The sequence below is a fragment of the Phacochoerus africanus genome, chromosome X, assembly GCF_016906955.1.
Source record: "Phacochoerus africanus isolate WHEZ1 chromosome X, ROS_Pafr_v1, whole genome shotgun sequence".
Taxonomy (NCBI): domain Eukaryota; kingdom Metazoa; phylum Chordata; class Mammalia; order Artiodactyla; family Suidae; genus Phacochoerus; species Phacochoerus africanus.
The window spans coordinates 110,707,088-110,731,632 of record NC_062560.1 but is presented as its reverse complement, the minus strand read 5'-3'; the positions used below and the strand labels follow the sequence as shown (position 1 = coordinate 110,731,632).

General features: G+C 53.3%; 1 protein-coding gene across 5 annotated transcripts in view; it reads right to left on the bottom strand.

Moving 5' to 3' along the window:
• Positions 1-459: 459 nt before the first annotated feature.
• Positions 460-24,545, bottom strand: part of BCORL1 (BCL6 corepressor like 1) — a 64,037-nt gene continuing 39,951 nt past the window's right edge. For all 5 annotated transcript variants that reach the window (XM_047764425.1, XM_047764423.1, XM_047764427.1 and 2 more), the window contains 7 exons: positions 21,959-22,182; positions 17,131-17,352; positions 14,572-14,738; positions 13,610-13,755; positions 5,904-5,981; positions 4,667-4,820; positions 460-1,221 (listed from right to left, as the gene is read on the bottom strand). In XM_047764425.1, coding sequence (XP_047620381.1) covers positions 939-1,221; positions 4,667-4,820; positions 5,904-5,981; positions 13,610-13,755; positions 14,572-14,738; positions 17,131-17,352; positions 21,959-22,182 — 1,274 coding nt within the window. In that variant the 3' untranslated portion in view covers positions 460-938. The remainder of the gene's footprint in view (positions 1,222-4,666; positions 4,821-5,903; positions 5,982-13,609; positions 13,756-14,571; positions 14,739-17,130; positions 17,353-21,958; positions 22,183-24,545) is intronic.

The following is a 24,545-nucleotide window of genomic DNA, read 5'->3' as shown; positions in this document are numbered from 1 at the left end:
CGAGGAGGGCAGTGAGGACAGCGAGGAGGGGGCGACCCACTCTTGACCCTCCTCATTAGAGCAACTCTTTAACCCCTTAGCCCCACCGCCCTTCCCTCCCCAGTAAACACTAACCTGCGACAGACAGCAGGGCTGCTGCGAAGGGCAGGGGCTTGAGAGGAGAATAAACTGGGGGAGGGGTGAGCACCAAAGCCTCAGGATTTACCCCCAAGCCCCTAGCCCTGCGCCAGCGCCAGCCGCCTTCACCGGTCACGAGTCGACGGCCCCCCCGGCCCGCCCGGCCCTCCCCAGCGGTGGGAAAAAAACCTGGGAGGAACGTTTTCAGAGGGAGGGGACTCGGCCTCAGAGCTTCATCAAGAAAGACAAAGAAAGGAGGTGAGGAAAGTCCCTCAATACAACGAGTTGTCTCAAATCGTCACAGTGATACAGACTTATCAGAAACCAATGAAACAATACAAATTAAATACTAATAAAATAAATACTATGGAAGACAGAAGAACACAGGGGAACGGAGGGGGCGCTCAGAGATTTGGGCTTTTTTCATTTCTCCTCGAGAGAGAGAGAGGCTGCAGCCACCCAGGGCCCAGGTTTGATCTCGGTCACACACAAGGAGGCCAGTCCAAGGGACCCTGGCGCCACCTCCCACCACCCCTGGGACCTCTTGTCCTCAGACGCAGAGTTCAACTTTCCACCCCCATCACCAACCACGACAACAATGACGATGACAGGGAGATGAGAACTAACTGTAACCAAAAAAAAAAAAAAAAAAAATCCAGAATCCAGTCACTAATGCTGGCATGCTGGCATTGATAAGGCGGCTTCTTGTTGGTCCGTGTTATTGCCTCAGTCTGCAGTCCGGTGCTCGGTGGGGAGAGACACGGGAGGTGGGGGAGGGGTGAACTTGGGAGGAGACAGAAGGGGGGGGGCGTTTTTCCCGGTCAACTGTTCCAGGGCTGGAACTCCACCTCCGACCCTAGGAGGCGAAGCAGCTCCGCCTCGTACCGCACCAGCTCCACAGTCTCAGAGGAGCCCAGGGCGGAGGTGGCGTCCAGGCCTCCAGGCCTCTCGGCAGGAGTCAGCAGCTGACTGGAGGCCACCTGCCGGCAGAACTCGGCCTTGGGCAGGGTGGCGATTTCAAAGTGCGGGAACCGAGCCTGAAAGATCCTGGAGGAAAGCTTCAGCCTCTTCAGGACGTCGGTAAAGAGAAACCAGTTGCAGGGCCTGGAAAAGGCAAGCCTGGGAGTCAGGGGAGCGGCCCAGGGCACGCCTGCCGCCTGGCTGCCCTCCCCTCAGCCCCAGGCTCCTCGGGCGTGGCGGAAACGTCCTCGTGTCCCCGGCGTGGGCAGGCCCAGCTTTCTGCTAAGTGGCGGGCACTCAACCCGTGATCGACCTCTTCCAAAACGTGGGAGCAGGAGGGCAACGAGCCTTCCCGGACCTCAAACTCTGAGCAAGGCTTCCCCAGGCCTTGCCTGCACCCGTGACCTGGCATTTACCACCTGCTGGGACCCGTTCTTCCCCCAGCGCCCCCCACTCTGTCCGGTTTCCCTTTCCTGCTCTCACGCCTGCTTTCCCTTCCTCCTTGTTCTCCAAGATCTTCCCCAGCAGAGGGGGAGCCGTGGAGAAAGGCCTAAACTGCGGGTAATCCAAAAGGCATTTCTCTTTGGCTCTGGAATGCATTAGACAAGTTTTTTTCTTCCGCGGCGGCGGCAGCACCATGGTTTCTGCAGGGCCAGAGCTCACGTTACAGCCAGTCAGTCTGACTTTGCTGAGCACACCCGACTGGGCGGCAGCCTGGGGACAGCTGGGAGGGGGGCCGCGAGTCCGGCACCGGCCACATGCTTGCTTTGACTAAACCAGGCAGGCAGGCAGGCTGCAGCCCCACGTTAGCGGGCCCTGTTTCCAGGGCTGTCCCTCGTCACCGTTCCACTGTCTCACTTCCAGCCTTTGCCACTTTTGGCCTGGACCATGTTGCATCAGCCCCCTAACTAGTTTCCCGCTGCCAAGAGTCACCCTTCTGCACCCCACCACTCTCAATGGGTCCTCTATGACTCTTTGTTTTCTAAAAAGAAAATCGGACCTTTTCACTCGCTCCCTAAACCACTTTCAATGGATCCCCAGTACCTCCAGCAAAAACCCCTTCCAACTCTAAGGCATGATCATCATGGAAGACCTTCCAAACCTGACCCCATTCAACCCCTTCAGCCCAACCTCCACCCAATTCCCCCCCCCAACACACACACACTCTGTATCCCCCATCCCACTGAGGGCCAGCCATTTGAAAAAGCACCAGTCCTGCCTTCCGGGCTTTCTGAACTTGAATGTCTCAGGGCCTTTGCTCATGCCACACCCTGCATCCTCCTCTCCTCGCTGGCCCAGGACAGACTGTAAAGCCTTCCCCAGATGTAACTGGCTGCTCATCCCATCTCCATGGTCTCATGGCACTCGGTTTGGACCCCCGTCCCAGTACCTATAACGGAGCCCATTTTGGAAAGAATATAAAAGAAATGTAAACTGTGGTTCTCTCTGTGGCGCAGGAATGAGGACTTGGAGTGGACTGGAACTCGACACCCTCCTGAACTGTTTGAGTTTCTTACAATAATAAATATACTTAGGATATTTGGTCTTTTATTAGAGTTAATAGTATTCTCGTCTGTCTCTTCCACAAGACTGGAGAGTCTCTGAAGGCCAGAACTGTGTTCCAGGGCTGAGTTTGACCCGGTACAACTACTTAAGACATGTTTCTGGAACTGAATGTTCTGCACAGCACCTAGAACGTCTACGCAGGCCCACAGTCCTTGTCCCTAAAATGCATCATTTCTTCCAAATGACAATAACCTCTGTGGTCACACACGATCAGGGTTAAGAGAAAGGGAATATAGGTACCGGATACTTGAACGTCGCCTTCAAAGAATAGAGGGAAAAAAAACCCTATGGGGAACATGAACACTACTGTTGAGAATTCAGTCTTGCTTTGACGATTCAGAAGGTACTTCTGAACCCCACAGGGCCTCAGAGTCACCATTCTACACGCCCCCCCTCCCCCTTCTTCAAGATCATACACTTTCACCTTGTGCTGCAGCTGTAGAGAAGGGCAGATTTGGAAGAGGCGCTGGAGGAATACCACCAGGAAAACCAGCTTTGCTGGTACCAAGCTCTCAACCAAAAACCTGCCTGCCACCCGGCTTGCTGAATTGCCCGGTGTTCTGTCCACACCTAAAGCACACTACCCTGGTCCTTTTACGGCCTGGGGCCCAAGATCCTGTTTCAGAGAAGGAGGTGCTGAATACTTTGGAGGAATTAATTAACTGTGCAATACTATATCCCAAAGGCCCAGTCCCGCCCTCGAGGATCAGCTTATGCCCGGAAGAATAAGGACCAAAAGCCCCTGAAACTTGATCCCTACTGGTGTCATCATATAGGCTATTTTTATTCTTATCAGGCCAGGACGGAAGGGATGCTGAGAAACTATGGTCTAGTGGTCAGAGCAATCAACGGAGGGGCTCGCTCAAATGGTCCTTAATCCACTGGCCAGCCCTCTAGCACGTGCACCTCATGTGCTTTCATTATAAAAAAAATTAGGTCTGAGAGTTCCCATCGTGGCGCAGTGGTTAACAAATCCGGCTAGGAACCATGAGGTTGCTGGTTCGATCCCTGGCCTTGCTCAGTGGGTTAAGGATCCGGCGCTGCCGTGAGCTGTGGTGTAGGTTGCAGACGCAGCTCGGATCTAGTGTTGCTGTGGCTCTGGCGTAGGCCGGCGGCTACAGCTCTGATTGGACCCCTAGCCTGGGAACCTCCTAATGCGGCAGGAGCGGCCCAAGAAATGGCAAAAAGACAAAAAAATTTAAAAAAATTAAAAAAAAAATTAGGTCTGATATTTTAAAAATAGGTATCAGAGGAAAAAGTATCCTTACAGGTGTTTGCAAAGGTATTTGAAATATGTGAAGACACCAAGAAGAGGACACTTAATGATGGAGGCCAAGAACGAAAGGCCAGTGTATCCTGCATCCTCTTAACCAGCACGGCCATGGCGCTGCAGGCCACCGACCTCCCTTCTGAACTATCAAATAAAGGTTCAATTGGGTCCTAGATCTAATGCTAAGTATCAAGGATATTCCAGTCTCCGAAAACGGGTGATCCTCGCTAAAATACGCAGTCATCAGAGAGGACAGCACCAATGCCAACACCTCGCCAACATTAAGGCAGAGAGAGCAGCCTGTGGATTACTTAAGGACCCCGGTGGTCCCATAGCTATGGCAACCATATGTCCCGGCTTTTCCAAGACTCTCAGTTTCAAATATTCTGTCTGGCTGTCCCCAGAAACCACAGAAATGTTCCAGAGATTCTAATAGTTCACCAGCCCAAATAGCTTCCGGAACATCTCTTTCACCCAGGAACAGCACAAACATCCTTCAGAGAGTGAATCTAGGTCTGGGTTTTGGAAAATATACATAGCTGGTGTCCCTAGAGCTTACGGCCTCTATTCTGAACATATCTCATCTGGGCTGGAAGGTCCGGCTGGACTTGCTCAGGTGTGATCTGTCCCGTGCTCTAGCATGTGTTCTCCAGGTCTCGCCTTCCTTCAGGAGAACGCCGCCCTTCCCAGGGCGGCCCGCCAGGGTTGCCAGGATCCTAGCGCTCCGTCCCCATGGATCTCTCAGACACTTACCCGCGGGACACGGACACTTGGAGGTTGTAGCAAGGGAGAAGAGGCTTGTCTGAGAGCTCAAACATAAAATCATCCTCTTCCACATCATCTCCTTCGTGATCAGAGCTCCCAGGAGGATTCTGCAGGAGGTCACAGGCAAATCCGTCTTTTTCCTCTGTAAAGACATCAAACAGGGAATGGGCTACGCACCCGAAACTGAAGAAAAGAAATGCTCCAACAAGATAAAGGGGTGGAACGCAGGGTGATTAGGAGACAAACCACCAGACCCCTGGTCAGGGCCAAGTGTCTCTGACCCCATGGCTCACGTCCTTGGGCGGGCGCGTAAAAGTTCTAGCCCCAGGAGGTAGGACTTTGTGGCCACCTTTCAACTGGAGAAAAGCAAGCTGGTGGGAAGGATGTGCTGCCCAACTGCTGCAGGGACAAGACTGAAGATGCCATCCGCAGTCAAAGGCAAGGGAAAACACTTGCTCTTCAAACTGCAGCCTTCCCAAGCCACCAAACTGCCTGCTAGGGTCCCCAGGAGCCTTGGGGGGGGGGTGCCTCTCAGCCTGCTCCCTGCCGCCGCCACTGTTCGGGTGTGGCCCATTGCCTTCCACCCCATCCTTCTCTGGCTCCAGCTTCCCCAAGCTAAGGAGTGGGCACATCCCCTGACCTGCAGCCCTGGCCCTGTGGGTGAATGCTGGATGGCGGCCACAGATAAAGGCTCGCTGCTCTTCCTCAGGCCAGAAGCTAAAGGCTCGGGAGACAGCAGCCAGCTCAGAGACTCTGGATGCATCTTCGGGGCCGGGCAGGGAGGGAACGGTAGCTGCCAGATGAGGGCCTAGGTCCCTTGGGAGTGTCAGCAAAACCCAAAACAGTGACAACGCACATAGGGGCTTCTGGCAGGGGTAGGACAAGGGAACAAGGGAGGAGAGAGGGAGCTTGAAAAAGAGAGAATTTTTAAAATACCCAGAGTGGGGGGCGGTAGAGGGCTAAAAACAAACAAACAAACAAACAAACAAGCCCCATTTTTTAGAGGGTTTTGTACCAGTGGCATCCCCTGGTTTAGGCCAGGAGTTCTAAGTCTGAGGGAGGCAAGGGCTAGTCTGGGCTGAGAGGGTCTTAAGCTACTAACAGGCGAAGAAGGGCTGCCTTCCCAGCGTCACAAGTGTCTTTGAGAAGAATCAGCGAAACCCAGGTCGGATTCCACACCTCTGAGCCCCGGACAAGGGTGGGAAGAATCCCGCCTGAAGCTTACCCAACACGGAACTGCTGTAGAAGTCCCAGGATACGCCAGGGTCACCCTCTGCGCGGCCCTGAAGATCCGAGAGGTGATCTGGAGAAAGAAGAGAGGGCAGTGAGAAAAGGAGGTAGGCTGCAGGAGGAATCCAGAAGCAAGCGGTATGCGCACAGGGCTAGGCCAGTGCGAGAAGGAAAGGAAGGACCAGAGGAGGGGCCGGGAACAAGCCGGGAGAGATCCTCGTCCTGCTCCAGCAGAGGGTACAAACAGAAGCCACGGGCCAGACTCAGCCCGCTGGCCGCCGGGGTTTGGGCCCAGTGCTTTACACCCCCGCAATTTCATTAACTTCTAACATTTTAAAATGCAGAGATTTCACTGAAAATTTTGGATCTCCGACTTTTCTCGAAAAAAGAAAACCAGGAAAACTGGCAACGCTGTGTCCACATTCCTGCATGTCGACAGCTGGAGGGAGAAGCGACACATGCGCCCTCCATCCCCGCAGGCCCCAGCCAGCCTGCTCTGCTAGCTAACCCATCAGCCCAAAGGCCTGCAGGCCTCGGACCTCCGCCTGAAATGATGTAGGGAATTACTCTGCAAGCAGAAGCCTAGACCTAGCCCCGGCTTTTAATTCCCCGCTGCTCATCTATCAGGTCACAATCCTACCAATTCAAAGTAAGATAAGAAAGCATAATGAAAAACGGGTATTCAAACAAAAACTTATACCTGAATATTCCACAGAAGCTCTATTTACAATCTCCAAAAAGTGGACACAACCCAAACGTCACTCAGCTGCTGAGGGGATAAGCAAAATGTGGTGTAGCCACACCATGGACTATGGTTCAGCCAGGAGGAGGAATGAAGTGCTGATGGACACTGCAGCGTGGACGAACCCTGAAAACACGCTAAGTGAAAGGAGCCAGACATAAAAGGCTACATATTGTATGAGTCCAGGTACATGAAATATCCACAACAGGCACATCTATAGAGACAGAAAGAGGACTGGTGGTTGCCAGGGGCTGGCGGGGAAGGAGGGAATGGAAAGTGACTGCCGGATGGGTATGGGTTTCCTTTGGGGATGATGAGAAAGTTCTGAAACTCGACAGTGGCGATGGTTGCACAACATTGTGAATGCACTTAATGTCCCTCAGTTGTACACTTTAAAATGGTTAAAATACTAAGTTTTATGTTACGTTTTACTGCAATAAAAAACATTTTAGAAAAAAACATTTTAGGAGTTCCCTGGTTGGCCTAGATGGTTAAGGATCTGGCATTGTCGCTGCAGCAGCACTGCAAAAAAACTTAAAAAACAACAACCAAAAAAAAGTTTTTTTTGTCTTTTTGTCTTTTAGGGCAGCAGCAGCAGCATATGGAGTTCCCAGGCTAGGGGTCTAATGGGAGCTGTAGCCACTGGCCTACACCAGAGCCACAGCAACATGGGATCTGAGCTGTGTCTGTGACCTACACCACAGCTCATGGCAACGCCAGATCCTTAATCCACTGAGTGAGGCCAGGGACTGAACCCGCGTCCTCATGGATGCTAGTCAGGTTTGTTAACCACTGAGCCACGACGGGAACTCCGCCAACCAAAAATTTTAAACCACCTTTTGCTTACTTGATCTGAGACAAACATCAGGTTACCCTTAGCCTCCCAGTTTCCTAGCTAGGCATCATCTAGGTGAATTGCTTCATCTCTCAGCCCCACGTGGACCAAAGTGGGTTTTCATGACAAATTCAACCATGTCACCTATGGGCACATGGCCCCAAGGTTGCCAGTATGCCATGCAGTACAGTTGGCAAGCTGCTTTAGCTGTGTATGGTTGCCATCAGCTCTCAAGTGACACCTGGGCAACAGGACAGGAGAGAGTCCAAAGGGCAGAGGTGGGATGAGGGTGCTTCTGAAAACCAAATTTCAGGAGGGGGCTGGCAGCTACTCAAAGGCGCAGAGCTGGAGTTCCCGTCGTGGCGCAGTGGTTAACGAATCCAACTAGGAACCATGAAGTTGTGGGTTCGATCCCTGGCCTTGCTCAGTGGGTTAAGGATCTGGCGTTGCCGTGAGCTGTGGTGTAGGTTGCAGACGCGGCTCGGATCCCGCCTTGCTGTGGCTCTGGCGTAGGCTGGCAGCTACAGCTCTGACTGGACCCCTAGCCTGGGAACCTCCATATGCTGTGGGAGCGGCCCAAGAAATGGCAAAAAAAAAAAAAAAAAAAGATAAAGGTGCAGAGCTAAGCTTCCTCGACAGAAGGCACTGCCACAGCCCAGTCTACCTTCCCTTCAGCTCCCACAGTCTATCAGAGAAAATGCCTAGCAGCTGTTGGGAGCTACTGAAAGTAGTCATTTTTTCTAGCACCCTTCTAAGAGGTGAAGGGTTTCTTCCAGAAGGAAAAGGCAGTCAGAAAGAAGCTTTCAAAGTAAAGGCTGAGCAGCCAGAGTGGAAGACCTTTTGCCACGTACATTAGCTCTTTTGTGCATTCCATGAAAAAAACTCAGAGGTCATGGCTGCCAGCTTACTTCCTCTTCTGTACCCCGTGCCACCTGGGAGTTGGAAGCAGCTCCTTCTGAAGGCATCTGCCAGTTAGGTAGGTGGTTATTCTGTGCCTGGCACTGTGCTAGGTGTCCCGGGAGATAAAGGAATGAGATCATAAGTTCCCAAAAGGCAGGGACCACATCTGTCCCGTTCAGCACTGTCTCCCGGTACCAAAGCCCAGGTGCCTGGCACACAGTAAGAGCATAATAAGGATATCAGGAAGAAAGGGAGGGAGGGAGGGAGGGAGACAAGGCTATAAGGCGAGACTACAGTGTGCATGCTGGGACATATGCATTCAAGTGATTGCTGTCCCCCCAGAGGTCACAGGGGGACTCTGTCGGAACCGCCCTCGTTCACCGCACTCCTGGGGCTCCTAGCTTGGAGCTGCTGTCAAAGCCCCTCGGCCCATGCCTCTAATTCTCCTCACGGACAACCAATCTTTGTCATTTGCAGGTGAACTTGCCTTTCTGAGAGAGCCCAACTGGCCTGAGCAAAGCTGCAAAAGTCAGGACGGACCCACGAGTGGCACACAAGAGGAACTGCCAGGGTCTGCCTGATGGGGCGGCTCCGTGCCCGCTTCCTCCGACATCCTCACGGGCAATCAGGTGGAGGGTGACTTTCCTTGTCCCTGATTCTCCCCAGCCCTCCCCTTACCTTTCTCTTACCCTTGCCTTCAAAAAGTACCCTCAGCCCAGCAACCCCGCTCCGAGGCACGTACCCCAAAGAATTCGAAACTCGTACTCAGTACTCGTTCATGCATGTCCATAGCAGTGCTAAGGCACAATCGTCAAAATGTGGACCCAACCCAAGTGGCCACCAACTGATGAACGGAAAAAAGAAAATGTGATCGACCCACATGAGGGGATTATTACTCAGCCTTAAAAACGTGCCACTTACGCGGACAGACCTTGAAAACAGGCTAAGTGAAAGAAGTCAGAAGGAAAAGGCCCCAATTGTGTGATTCCATTTATGTGAAGCGTCCAGAATGGGCAAATCCACGGAGACAAAGCAGACAGGTGTTTGCCAGGGGGGATGGGGAGGTGGGTGAGGAGAGCAGCGGCTTAATGGCTATGGGGTTTCATTTTGGGGGTGAAAATGTTTTGGAGCGGATGGAGGTGGTGGTTGAACAATACTGTGATGCACTAAACACCACTGAATTGCTCACTTTTTTTTTTTTTTGGTCTTTTTAGGACTGCACCCTTAGCATATGGAAGTTCCCAGGCCTAGGGGTCGAATCGGAGCTGTAGCTGCCACCTACGCCGCAGCCACAGCCACGCCAGATCCGAGCCGCAAGTCTGTGACCTATACCACAGCTCATGGCAACTTAACCGGATCCTTAACCCATTGAGTGAGCCCAGGGGTAGAACCTGAGTCCTCATGGATGCTAGTCAGATTGAGCCACAACCAGAACTCCTGAATTGTTCACTTTTAAATGCTTAATTTCATGTGAATTTCAGCTTCATAAAAAAATTTTTTTTTAAAGAACTCCATGTGAGTGGTGACTCTGGCAATCGGTTTCTCTTTTTCCCAGGGTCCCATCATACCCCTCTCCATCTCCTCCAACCAAGTCACCAGCTGAGGGACATGAAAGGAGAAAAAAACAAAAGACAATCGGTCTTCGACATGAGGTCACGGGGCCGAGGTCTCTGGCAGGAAAAACAAAAACAGGGACCTCAAGTGGTAAACTGCTAAGCCTTTCATCAGCAGGAGGCAAAGCGGTCCTGATACCTCTCTGATGCCCCGAACCAAACTGCAATGACTCCCCCAGCTCCTACATTCTTTCCTACAGAAGACGAAAAACAAATCCCTTTCCCTTGGCTAGCTTGGATATTATTTTCTTCAAAGAGTCAAATACGAATCAGTAATGTGGCTCAAGGAGGAGGGCTTCCAAAGAATTCTCATAGGGTTTGGGTGGCCTGGTGGTCCAGGCCCTCCACTACCCAGAACTGTACCTGAAATCTATCGGGTGCTCTGCAAATGCACAGATGAACGAACGCGTGAAGCAGCACCACTGCACCTTCATGATCTCGCAAGAAATGGGCCTCACTTTTAAGCCGAGCCAAAGTAGCAAAATCCGCACTTTCAACCCATCTGAATTACCAGCATCCTCAGATGACAAAAGAATTCACTACAGGATACCTGTGAATAGTGATACTCCAGTGTGTGTTTAAACGAGGATCTGGTTCCCAGACTTTTCTAGAATAGGGGGCTTGCACGAAACGAGGGAAGCTCTACAGGAGGTGCAACCCTGACACTCTGGCTCAGCGTTTCTGCCCTTTGCATCCCACAGGGATTCACCTGCATTTGCTGCCCAGTGGGATCTCCGCTAGGGGAGGAAGAAGACAGTTAGTCTATGGAAAATTTGGTCAGGCGAATGCTTGGGGCTGAAAAGTCGAAAGCTTTTTAAATACCTCATCCAGACAGAGAGGAGAGGTAAAAAGAAATCCAGACGTCCACACCAACGCGTCTACCTACAGGGACTGGGGAGGTGGGGCAGCGGAGGGGACGCCTCCCCAGTCTCCAACCTCGGAGCCATGCTACCCAGTGGTTCCTCGAGATTTGGGGAGGGGAGGGGATGGGGATGAAAAAAGAGAAAGAGTTCGAGGAATCGAAAAAGCTCATGGTGGTGGTTGCACAACACTGTGAATGTGCAAAATGCCACTGAATTGTTCACTTCAAAATAGTCCTGTGAGGTGAGCTTCTCAACTAAAAAGAAAAGACCCTGAGTATTAACTTCTCATCCCCTGAAAACAGCCTTTGGGCTCAAGTCCCTCCTCCTGGAGCCCACTGACTACTGCCAATGCTGGCTTCCCCGGGTGCCAAGGTCCTAGCCCGCTGGCCAGCGCTTTCCCTACCAGCCAGTCAGAGCTCTGCCCTTAATCGGCACTCGATATTTGCATGGAAAAGAAGTGGCCCAGTTTTAACACTCCTTTCAGCTCCTGGCCCCCATTATGAAGTTATAGCTCCATGCCCACAAAGTTGAGAAACAATATCAAGATGTGACGGAAGCTGTTCGGCTGCACAGACCAGGAAGTACTGGAATTAGGAAAATCTTGAGTCTGTGACACAGACCAGCATTCGAGTCAGGTTAAGGAGGCGTCACAAGGCTCTCCAGGAGTCGGAATTACTTAACAGAAATGAGAAGAGAGAAAAATGTGTTTGTTTCTTTTTCTTTTCTTAATTTTTTGCTTCTTAGGACCCCACCCACGGCATATGGAGGTTCCCAGGTTAGGGGTTGAATTGGAGCTACAGCTGCCGGCCCACACCACAGCCACAGCAACGCTGGATCCTTAACCCACTGAGCGAGGCCAGGGATCGAACCCGCATCCTCATGGATCCTGGTCCGATTCATTTCCGCTGTGCCACAACAGGAACTCCAAAACATGTTTATTTCTAATTTATTAACTACTTTAGTGGTTTTAACATTCAAACTCCTTGGGGATTTGGAGAAGGGGTCAGGGAAGGAAAGACTTTGCTTACTAAGGTGGTCAGAGACAGCTCGATTTGGACAAGGGGACCCCCAAGGCCTCAGGAGGGCCGTCTCTAGCCCAGAGAGCCCTGGACGAGACCCGCTGATCAACGAGCGTCATGCACTGCTTTTACCATGTGGAGACGCTCTGCGTGTTCTGTAGGCCAGCTTTTCCTGGGAATCGAGTGGAGGGCAGACAACAACGAGTGCGTGTGGGGAGGACAGTGCATGCGGCACGTGGTTTGTGGGAAGGGCCACAAGGGGTGACTGGCCCCGTGCCCTGGGGAGGGGATGGTCTACCAAGTGAACACCTCAGCGGCCCAGGACAAATGACTGAAGGACCATCCCCAAGCAGCTCCGCCCTGCACGGATAGGGGCCTGGGACCCCGGAGCTAGCAGAGGGAAAAGGCAGTCCTCCCGCCCCTAGCCAGAGAGGCAGGGCCCTGCTGTGGGGCGGGAGGCCTGCCCGAGGTGGCGGGGGCGGGGGCAGTGGCGGCCAGGGACTGTAGGGACTGGTAGGCCTGAGGGCGGACTGGATGGTGGCTGGCCGGGCAGGCCTCAAGGCCTCCCTCAGCGGCCTGCCATCACCCCCACTCCAGCGTTTATTGGTACCTAGATGGCTGTATGGCGCTTCCCCCCAGTCCTCTTTCCAAGGGGACCTTTAGTTCAGGCTCCTTTGTTTCTTTCTCCATCATCCGCTACCCAGTTAACCTTTGTTCAATAAACAAGTGGGCCCCTGGGTTGAAGGCCCAGGACTGTATCTGAGGCGGGAGGGGGCAGGGTTCGGGACTAACTGAGGCCACAGCCTGGGTGAAAGGGAGCGGCCTCCGGCAAATCCTTAGTCCCGTGGGCTTCCAGTGCGAGAGGGAAACATCGCAACATGTTCCCTCAAAGCCTCCAAGGAGGATCAGAGACACAACTTCCAGCTGCTCTGTCCCATGCCTGCCGCTTGAAGAAGTCCCTGCTAGATCAAGGGCCAAGCTGTGATGTCATGAAGGAGGCGGGGTTCCTTTATCCCGAGGTCAAGTCTGAGGAGACTCCCACTGAGCATGCCCAAGCGAGACTTCCCTCCTCCCCGTCCCCGCTGCCCAACTCGCTGGAGCTGTCTAACTGCAGACAAACAGCTGTCATCCGCTAATGAGAAAACAAACGCAAGCTGGCTTGTGGCCCTTGCTGTGGGCCTTAACACCACTTATCCAGAGGGGGCAGGTGAGCGAGGAAGAGAAAGGAATGGGCGGAGCAGGTAGAGGGAACCTCAGTTACACAGGCAAGGGGTGTGGGGAATAAAGCATCGGGAGGGGGTCCCAAGGCTTGGACTTTGATCATCAAGAGAGAGAAAGTGCAAAACCAAAAGCCAAACGTTGCGTCACTTCTTTGTAGCTGACATCTCATTCAAAGCACAAGTCAACTCATTTTGCCGGCAACTAAATCTATTAGTGGGGCTGCAGTCCTTTGGGGAGGCCTACCCACACACTTGGCCCCCGCAGGCTACCAGGGCCCCGAAGAGGAGGCATGCGACATGGACACTCACAGCACAGGGACAAGAGGAAGCGACCTTCGGGCATTTTCAAGTGCACAGAGATTTCTGAGTGGCCAGAAGGAGAGCCTGTGAAGCAGGCTGACGCCGCTCACGGGAGCTGCCGGAGACGGAGGGAGGTGAAGAGCACCTCCCGGGAGCTCAGGGCTCAGAGGCCAGCCCCTAGAACGAGTCTTCGTCTGGGCCGTACTCACCACTGAGAAAGCGCTTCATGGTGTCACTGCTGGCCAGCTTCATGGCCGTCTGTCCCGAGTAGGTGGCCAGCGTGGGGTCAGCCCCATAGGAGAGCAAGAGCCAGATGGTCTCCAGGTTGTCGTTCACCACCGCATCATGAACTGGCCTGTGAGGCAACACGTGGTGAGGAGAGCAGGGCCCAAGTGGGAACCTGGGTGTCCAGGTTCCAGGCCACGTCATCAGGGAAAGTCCAGTGAGGTGACCGCAGTGTAATGTGGGTAAGACTTCGGTGGGAGAAACACCTCTAGCCTGCGCCCCCCCTTTCTGTCGCTGACTTCTTTCTCGTCCCTCCAATTCCTCTCAATTATGCCCCCCCACCATGATGGGACAGTTCCTAGGGCACAATGGAGCTCCACTGGCCACCCTGAAGCTCAGGGGAGAATGGCCTCCTGACCGGGGATAAACTGAAAGCAGATGCTGGGAGTATGAATGGGAAAAAACTGGATAAACTGGCCCGGAGCAGGGAAGAGCAGAGCTGCTCCGCACGCCGGGAGGCAACTGAGTGGAGCCTGCATCCTTTGACCCAAGTCCCCCTACTCGGTAGGCAGCTCAGGTGTCAATTCTGGCCAGGCCCTCAGAGAGAGCATGGGAGGGAAAAGGGTGCAATTTCTTTAAGACATGGCAGGTGTCTTATTAAAAAAAAAAAAAAAAGAGTATAGAGATCAAATCAAGAATCAAACTGGGATACTGCCCCAAGATCAGCCTCCCAACTCTTAAGGCCTGAGATCCCGCCAGGATGACGTGAGGGGTGCGTGGGGGCATCTGACGGGATGGTCCCCAGACAACCACAGCCTCCCCTCAGCGACCACTGTGGACTGGCCAGCCAGGAACTCATGCACCCTTGACCTAAACTGGTCCAAACTGGGGCAGGCTGTCTTGAGGGAGGGGCTGGGTGGGCAGGGGACAGGGAGCGGCTTCTTGCCTCGTGCCGTCCTGCGCGCTGCAGTTCACGTTGGCCCCGTGCTCCAGCAGGATGTTCAGGATGTCGGTCCAGCCCCGGGAGCAGGCTTCGTGCAGGGCCGTGTAGCCGGCGTTGTCGCGGTGATTCACATCCTCGCTGTCTTTCTGAAGGCAGTACAGGACAACATCCTGCGGGGACAGGGGGAGCGCCGTGATCAGAGAGGCCCGACTCCTGGAACCACCCTGGTGGTTCTGAAGCCATCCAAATGTCCAGTCTCAGAACGTGCTCTTTCGTTCAGAGACTGACAGGCAAATCTCAAAATCTTTTGGCAAGGAAATCAATCTTGAGCTGCCATCGCCAGGGGCTCAGCTCCAGGCGGAGTTCTCAGCAGCAGGGAGACGCTCTAATGCCTGGGAAGACTCATCTGGGTGATCTGGTGTGGGCCCTCCGGACGAGGCTCTCAGAGAGGCTCACCTGCCCACCCAGACAGAGCTCAAAGCCTTGGGCTCACCCGTCTGAGCACTGGCTCCCTAGTCTAGGGCTTTTCGAGACAGCCCTAGACCAGAGAGAGGAGACATGTGCTGGCAAGCACAGCCTCTGGCAGTAATTCGAGAACTAGGAAGAAAGAATTGGTTTTAAGTACTATCCCTGGATGCTGGTTTTAATTGTTTTAAGTACCATCCCTGGATGTTTACCCCAGGGCAGTCAATTCTAGACCTCCCCTCAAATCAAGATTGTTCCACATATAATCCAGTGTGGCCATTCATCCATAGTAATGATCAGCTTCCCTGTGCTGAGACGATAGGACCAGAAGCAGGACTCCAGGCTTCAAAGCAGCTGAGCTGGTACAGGATGAAGCTGGTGAATGAGCTGAAGGGGACAGGAAAGGCAGCAGCCCCCCTTCAGAGGGAAACAGGCTGGCGGCAGCTACCAGGGGCCTATCATCAGCATCCCGGAGCCCCGGTGAGATGGGACTCAGCCATCCTGACTGACAGCTAACTCACCGGCTGGCTGGCGTGGGCTCGTGTGTGCCCGGGTGGGGTGCTGCCTCCCAGATTCGGAAATCTAGCTGCCTCTCTCTGCCCAGAGGATCACAAGGCCCCTACTCTTCTCACCTGGGCAGATGCTGCCTCCTCCCCTGGCCTCGGGCTCCTCCCCCCTCCCCTGACAGGCTGTCTGGCCTGCTCTTGCTCTGTCCTGATTGGTTCCCTATGGTTTCCTGCTGGCTGGTTTGGCCCCAGGTAAAAGAAAGTTAACTTAAAGGAAAAGGGCTGGTCATTGTTGTTGTTGTTGTTGTTTTTTCTTTACATCTCCCTTGGCAGTTATGCAGGCCTCCACGCTAGGTACTCAAGATAGATAGGTGAGGAGTCCCCATTGTGGCTCAGTGGGTTTCGAACCCAACACAGTGTCCATGAGGACGAGGGTTCAATTCCTGGCCTCGCTCAGTGGGTTAAGGATCCAGCATTGACACCAAGCTATGGGGTAGGTCACAGATGCGGCTCGGATCCCGCATTGCTGTGGTTGTGGTGTAGGCCAGCGGCTATAGCTCAGGTTCCACCCCTAGCCTGGGAACTTCCATATGCCACAGGTGTGCCCTAAAAAGCGAAAGAGAAAAAAAAGAAAGATACGTGGCTTGCCAGTGAGATGCTATCTGTGTGGCTCTCCCATGCCAGTCAGCCCGGCTGGGAGTGGTCTTTAAATAAGTCACTTACGGGGATCGGAAGCCTTAAAAAATGGAGGGCCTACTCTATAACCCAGCCGCAGCACCCCTCAGAGCAAAGCCTGAGGAAATTACTGGCGTGGTGGGCAAAGATACACAGTCAAGGAGCTCATTTCAACGAAAATGTCCCACAACTTAACTGAATGATGGTGAATGAATCAGGCTTCCACCCCTACCTGGCACTTGGGAATCAAAAACACTTTGATATGAATTCAGACACCCGTAAACATAGTAGTTGAGCGATCTTGGACACATCACTTAACATTGCTAAGCCTTGATTTTAAACCTACCTCCACAGTCGGATGAAAGGACATGATGTAATGAGAGCTCTTAACATAACAAAAGAGGTGCTCAATAAACACCAGCTTCCTTTCCCATCCACAGGGAAATAGCTGGTGCGCTCAGCTCTGCCCCTCCAATGCCCTCTTGACCCCTCCACTACCGGAAGCCAAAAACACCAGGGGAATTTGGGGTGGGGATGTGAAGTGTGAGCACTGATCACCACGTTCCTGAGTGGGGGAGCCACTGCACAGGGAAACTCAAGATGACATAAAACCCTCAAATCCCGTTTCTGGCCTAGGAATGTATGGGGTGATATTGCGTCACCATTGCAATGATGTTCATCCTATACTGCCGTTCAAATGGGCTCCTGTTCCCACACACCATGGCAGGCAAGGAGGCCCCAGAGGGCCCTGTGAGGTAGGAGGCGGCCAGCCTGGGCTCAAGCCCCCAGCAAGCCCGGCCCAGGCCACAGAAGAGTCAATGGGGAGAAGCTTCTCCACAGATGCTCGAGCAATGGCACCACTGTGGCAGGTGGCAGTGGCGGGGGCTGGGGGGGGGGGGGTCCTTAGGTTCCTTACCTTATAGCCAAGACGAGCTGCCCGCTGCAGGAGGGTCTCGCCAGCGTTTTTGTTCACTATGAGCCGACGAGCCTCTGGGGGGATCTGCCGGGCTGTAGGTGATTCAGAGGCCTCCTCTGGGCCAGCACTTCGGGACTTAGAAGGTGTGCATGGTTCTGCGGGTTTCACTGGGCTGGGAGATTTGGGGGATCGTGTTTTCTGCTGGCTCCAACGCCCTTTGCCCTGGGAAGCAGAGACGCAGCCCTTGATCAGCACAGGTCCCCATCCATTTCTACCCTGCCAGCAGATGCTAAGGGGCTCAAGTCCTCAGCCCCAGAAACCAAGGAATGATGAAACACCTGGAAAGCAGAGCTCAAGAGGACACCCCAGCTTCTCTCAAGCAGTCTGCACGTGTTCTTTACCTGCCTCGATCTCCACTTTGTACAAGTCATCTTGATAAATACGCAGGAGCAAATTCTGAGAGTGAAGAGAAGCAGAGACAGCCAGCTTTTTTTTTTTTTTTTGGTCTTTCTAGGGCCGCTCCCTCGGCATACGGAGGTTCCCAGACTAGGGGTCAAATCGGAGCTACAGCTGCTGGACTCTACCACAGTCACAGCAACACAGGATCCAAGCTGCGTCTGCGACCAACACCATGGCTCAAGGCAATACCAGATCCTTAACCCGCTGATGGAGGCCAGGGATCGAACCCTCGTCCTCATGATTCCTAGTCAGATTCATTTCCGCTGAGCCACGATGGGAACTCCTGCCAGCTTTGATTAAAGAGGTACAGCTGGGAGTTCCCATCGTGGCGCAGTGGTTAACGAATCCGACTAGGAACCGTGAGGTTGTGGGTTCGGTCCCTGGCCTTGCTCAGTGGGTTAAGGATCCGGCGTTGCTGTGAGCTGTGGTGTAGGTTTCAGACGCGGCTCGGATCCTGCGTTGCTGTGGCTCTGGCGTAGGCCAGTTGGCTACGCCTCTGATTAGACCCCTAGCCTGGGAAACTCCATATGCCACAGGAGCGGCCCTAGAAAAGGCAGAAAGACAAAAAATAAAAATAAAGAGGTACAGCTGTGAAAGCCTTCACTCTTGTAAAAACTATTTCCGCCCCCCCCGCCCCCCCCGCCAGCATCCGACCCTCACCAGGCTTTTGCCGTCTTCCACCACACTGTGTCCTGGCTCACACTCATGCCCACGGGGCCAGTGGAAAGCACTCAGGGCTTGCCAATCTGACAGACCTGGTTTTGAACGCTGCCTCTACCCGCCACCCAAACTCTCTGAGCCTCACTTTCTCCCTAGCAGGGTCTTTGAGATAATAAACTAGAACAGCTCTAGAACAATGCACAAGGTGGGTGCTCACAAAACATTAACAGTCCTTTTCTCACGAATGACCCCTGTGTGTCTCCTTTGTCCCCCCATTTTCAATTGGAATGTCTAGATCCAGTTCCCATGCTGGGCCTACCATGGTTTATTGAGTCTAAAGGGGCAGGCAGCTTGTCTCTGCAGTTGAGGGGACTTCAGACGGGGAGGGGAGGAACTGTGTTTGAGGAGCTGAACTCAAGGAACTACACCCAAGGCACCTCACCCGCATCTGGGCCCAAGTTAGATGATGAGATTCTCAACTTGAAGCTGGTGCCATAACTGGACAAGACTTTAGGGGGCCTTGGGAAAGGAGGGTGTGACTTCCATGTGAGAGGGACACGAATCCCGGGAGGGGCTGTCCTCAGACTCTGAGATGGCCTTGATGATCTTTGGCTCCTGCTATTCATGCTCTTGGGTAGCCCCCCCTGCCCTTGCACTGGATAGGGCTGATCTGTGTAGCCAACAGCAGAAAGCAGAGATAACTGTGTGTGACTACCGAGGCTAGGTGCTAAGAGGCAAGGTGGCTTCCGCTTTGCTCTCTGTTGGATCGCTCCTTCTGGAGGAAGCCAGAGGCCACGTCATGAGGAAACCCAAGCAGCCCTTCAGAGAGGCCCATGGGAAAAGCAAACAACAAGCATCACCTTGCCGCCCACGGGAGGGAGCCGCCCTAGAAGCAGATCCTCCAGTCCCAGTCAAGCCTTCAGATGAATGGAGCCCTAGGTGAAACTATGACTGCAACCTCGTGCATGGGTGACCCCAAGCCACCCACAGCGGAGCTGCTCCAGAATTCCCGACCCCCAGAAACTGTGTGAGATAACACATGTTTACTGTTGGGTTAAGCTGCTAAATCTCAGGGTAGTTTTTTTACACCACAAGAGATAACTAATATATCCCACTCATCCAAATCCCTTAGGGCACCAAGGTCTCACTTAAATCCTATTTCTTCTACTATATTCTACAACACCCTGGTCCCCACTGCCCTCTTTCTCTGCACACCCAGGACACCTAGTCAAAATCCCATAATCCAGTGCCTTATGCCTGACTCTCCTAATTTCCTTCTGTTGTTTCACGGGGAAGTCTGGCCTCCCCTGTTGCGTTTTAAGCTCCCCGGGGTCAGGGTTCGCATTTGCCGCTTTCTCTTTTGTTCCCTACAGCACTTAACTCAGGGCTGGGCACATCACTGCAACAAACATTTGTTGACTTGATTCCAGCCAGCTACATGCACAGCCTGGGCAGCCAAAAAAGTTGCTTAGAAAGATACGAAGCCAGGAAAGGAATGGCAGCAGGGAAAAGGCAAGGGCTCAGGGCAATTGTTTCCTCTGGAAATCCCAAGACAACAAGAGCTGCTATCCGTCCACATCCCGAAAGGGCAGAGAGGTACAACAGCTAGCAGGAAGGCGCCGGCCAGGAGTGTAGAATGCTGCTTTACTGCCAGGAGGATAGCGGGCATACGTATAATGGCGATACTGGAGGATGCCGGGTAAAGCACCCAGGTTCTGGTGAAGCCAAGCCAGGAGCCAAAGGGCAACTCTCCTTCTAGGGCCCAGAGCTGCCAGAGACAAGGGAGGCTGCCTGAGAGGGGGAGGAGCAAGAGCAAATGGGGGCCCCCTCCCCCTCCCCTCTTCCCCCCTGGCTCAGAGCCCCTGTGGGAAGAAGCCTTTGGCCAATGCCCCAGCTTTAGTGTTGCAGGCGCGTCCCCCACCCTCCCCCCCTCGCTTCAGACTACAAAGCACCGTGCCATGGGGGCAACCGGAGCAGGTGGTGGTGACTGGGAGAGAAAGAAAGGCGGGAGGGAGAAAGGGAGGCCCTGTGAAGGGACAAAACCTCTCCGGGAGAACATTGCAGCGGACACACCGCCAGGCAGAATAACCAGACAGAAGCATCAGCGTGCGCTGCTGAATGTCAGGCGGCTGGTCACCTTTGTGTGGGACGGGGCCATCTGAGAGTCTGGGGAAGGACGGGGGAGGGAGACGCCCACCTTTTGCCAGAGCTGCTCAGGGTTGCAGCGCCTCCCTGCCCGGCTGCCCCCTCCCCCAGTGTCTCCCAGATACAGACAGAAGCCACCCATTCACAGGGTAGAGGCATATGGAAAGAGTGGGGGGGGGGGAGCGGGGGCGGGGCAGCCAAGCCTGCTTCCCATGCCACGTCTGTCACTCAGGACCACTGAGTAACCTTGAGCCAGGCCCGTAACCTCCCCAAGCCTCAGTTTCCTCACCACAGAATGAAGACAACGGCACCTACCGATGACAGCTGCTGTGGGAATTAAGATCGATCAAGCACCCAGCACAGACCAGACTTCCCTGCTCCTGCCTTGGCCCCCGCTGGGGGTCCAAGGGAACTGGCACCACTACCTTGCCTCTCTGTGCCTCTGTCCCCTCATTCTTGCCTCAGCCTGAAGCTCAAGAATATATACCAACCTCAGGGAGAGCACTTTCCTGTTAGCAAAGCCTTTCACATCCGTTGCCTCCTTTGTTCCCCCAAGTACCCTCATGAGATGGAAAGGACATGAAGTATCATCTCCATTTTTAAAGACGCAGAAAGAGGCTGGAGTGCCTCATTTGAGCTGGAACCAGATTTCAGAATGAGGAAGGGGAAAGGAGGAGGGACTCGAGCTCCTGGGTCTCCTACCTTTTGCCAGTGCCACTCAGGGATCCCTGCTCTGGAGCTGGAAAGAGCCCTAAGAATCGCAAGCACCAAAACAAGCCCACTATGGCCTTTTTTTGGTTGGTTGGCTGGTTGTCAAGATAAATATAGATTACAGGTCTACACTGGAACCTGACCTTCACTTCTCTCAAATGCACAGCTCACCCAGGATGAGGACTGTGTGGGCTTTCTGGGTTGTACAACATGGAAGTCAACACCGGTAGCATGAACATCAGACCCGAAAGGGATGTCAGTTTCGAATGGGGCTTCTAGAATGGCTGGCCACCGAGGGGCGAGTGCCCGCTTTCCTACTCCTCTGTTCCCGGGAGCAGCAGAGGAGCTGAGAAGTGGGGCTGAGGAAGTATAGCTATAACTGGCCCAAGTGGAATTCCTTCAGTCCCACCCTCAAGCAACCTTTGTCTGGACATCAAGGGTCTTGCTTCTACAAGTTGTCTTCTACCTTGAGTGACTCAGAAAGCTCCCTGATTGGCTTCTAGTGAGTTAGGGCCAGACAAAAGCTTCTCGATTGGATGTTAACGCTTTCCTAACTCAAAGGAACTCCAAGGCTTATTGAGGAAAAGCCACCCACGGGCCAAGCCCTATAGTTTGCAAGTGCTCACTGTTGGCTCTAGCTTTCATCCCCCATCTTTGAATCCACACGCCAACCCCTCTGGAACTAGTTTAAAATGCTTTCCTGAATATGGGTGAGTTTGCTTCTCCCCATGCACTTACTCACTCGCTCACTCCGAGGACGGCTGACCGAGCAGCCTACGGAAAATCTTCCATCCTAGCCCACTCCTCTTCCTGCAACTCCCCTTTCTGACAACTCCCCTGAGGGGTAAGGTACCTTTGCCTCTTCTGAGACCGTCGCCATGTGCTTGGTCTTGCACTTTCGTTTTCCTGATGGCTTTTCTGAATTTTCAAGGCAGGCTGGCTCCTCCAGGTTATTTGGGAGGAAACCATTTGGTGAATCTGAGATCCCCTGGGCTTTGTTGGGCAAGAGAAGGTTCCTGTTCCTGAGGCGGTGCTCCGAACTTTGGGAGGAAGTCTTCTGCTTACGGGCCTTTAAATCTGAGAAGGCAAGAAACAGGAAAGCCTGGATGTCAGGGAAATGGAACACAGAAAAGCGACACTTTCCTCTGAGCCGAATCAGAGCACCTTGGGGATCAGAATCTCAGTACAACTGTGGAAGGCTCCGGCTACCGGCACCCGGCGTGGTGTGGACCAGTCCACGAAATGCTTCTCAAAGGGATGCCGAACTTCAACTTCGACATCGAAGCCCCTCCTCTGCCAGCAGGAGGCCACTCCCAGCCCTGCCAGCAGGGGGTGGCCCACCTGGTTGTTTCTGAGATGAGGATTTCCCCAGAGCCCAGAGCACATCAGAACTGTCTTTTCCACTTTCTCCCCCTTTGTCTCTTTCTCCACTCCAACAGCAAAACAAATTTAGCAGCTCTGCTGAAGCGAAGTAGGAAGTCTGCCGGTGTCGGGAATCAGTGGCAGAAGGCTGCCTTCATAGCCTGAGTTCTACCCACCTGAGCACCCTGTTGGTCTCTCTCCAAGCACACAAACATCAAAGCCACAGAAAAGCCCCTGAAACCAGAAGAAGGTGCCATGGGCCGACTTAACGGGTGGGCAATCACAGAAACCCGCTGTCTTCCCAGGTTGGAAATCAAGTCACTGGGTCACGCTGGGCAACATCTCTAATTCTAGCCAGAGTGCACTGAACAAAGCCCATTCCGATTTCAAAAAGGCCTGCTGGGAATTCCATGACCAAGAGCCTCATCCCACAGGGTCAATCCTAAACCCCAGGGGTAGGCGGATAGGTCGACTTTATCCTTCTCTTAACATCATGTTACATGAACTTGGCCACTAGCTGTGCGATTGCTGAGGGCAGGTCATAATCTCCCTGAGCCTCAGTTTCCATGTCTGTAAAATGGGGAGAATATAGCCCACATCACAGGACTGGTGTGAGCGTTACGTGAGGGGATATATGCAAATCCCTTTATAAAGTATTATAAAGAGCAAGGCATCATTATCATACTATTTAAGTATAAGCTCTTCAGGTAAAGCCAAGCCTATGTTCTTCATCTCCCTCACAGGACTGGCCAAAAGTTCAGTACGTCTATGAAGTCACTGCAGCCTCAGTTTTTCCAAACTGTGAAATGAGAGGGTTAAACAAGATCCAGGAGTCCTCAGCTCACTTCCCCCGACCTTGGCACGGGCTCTTACCTGTGACATCACCAAGGGCAGATTCAGATGGCAGGAACCATCACTACAGTATGAGCATCGTCTGTAGGTCATGCACAGTTCCTTGAAGGCCAGCTGTTATACCACCCCTTCCTCCCAGTGAGCCCCACCGCACCAGTGGTTTCCCCACGTCTGTCCCAGAACTGCTGCACTAGATGGCTTCTAATGGCACGACTAGCTTCCATGTTCTCAACCAGGTCTTCTTTCTTTCTTTTGCAGCCGCACCCACGGCATATGGAGGTTCCCAGACCAAGGATCGAATCCAAGCCAGAGCTGCCACCTATGTCACAGCTGCAGCAATGCCAAATCCTTAACCCACTACGCCAGCGTGGGGACCAAACTGGTGCCACCAGAGACAAGCCAGACCATTAACTCACTGTGCCACAGCAGGAACTCCTCAACCAGGCCTTCTGATGCAACAAGTTTGGGCTGAGGCAAAAGGGGAAGGAACAGACGGTGCCTTGTGAGGACCTCAGGAAACATGGGGAAGCCATATTACAGCATTCAATGCCACAGGAAAAGCAGCAGCTCCTTCCTCGTGTACCCAGGGCAGGGCAGGCTCTGGAGTCTATTCGACTGTGATGGAGCAGCTGCACAGTAGTAGAGAAAGGAACAGAGAGTGGAGGTGGCAGCCGTGTGAGTGGCAGTGCCTATTCCTATGCCCTCTGCAAATCCAGAAGGGAGAGACCCAAGCCCAGGATGGCCGGACAGGTCGTGAGGCTCCCACAGGGGTAAGGTGACCTGTCTAGTTTGGTCCCTGCCAGACTCTCTGTTGTCAACCTGAAAGAGGGTGGTGATAGGAAGACTCGGAGCTTTTAGAGAAGAGAGATGTTTGCCAGGCAATTCCTTCACGAAGATGTCACCGTCAGATCTAAGGAAGGTGACCAGACCATAGGCCAAAGCCAAAAGGCTCAACTCAAAATGTGTACACGTGCACGCACACACATGGAGGGAGAGTGACCTACTTCCCAACAACTGGAGCTGCCCTCACATTAAGCAGGATGTCTTGCTGAGTCATGTTCCCACATTCCTGGGTGTGGGTAAGTTGAGGCTACCTGTCAAGAGTGCTGTGGAGATCTCTGCTTTGGGTGGAAAACTGAGCCAGGTAACCTCGAAGGTCCTTCTGTTCCAAAAGCCGGTAAGTTCTGTAAGAAGCCTCCCAGCTTCTAGGAAACCAGCCCTCATTA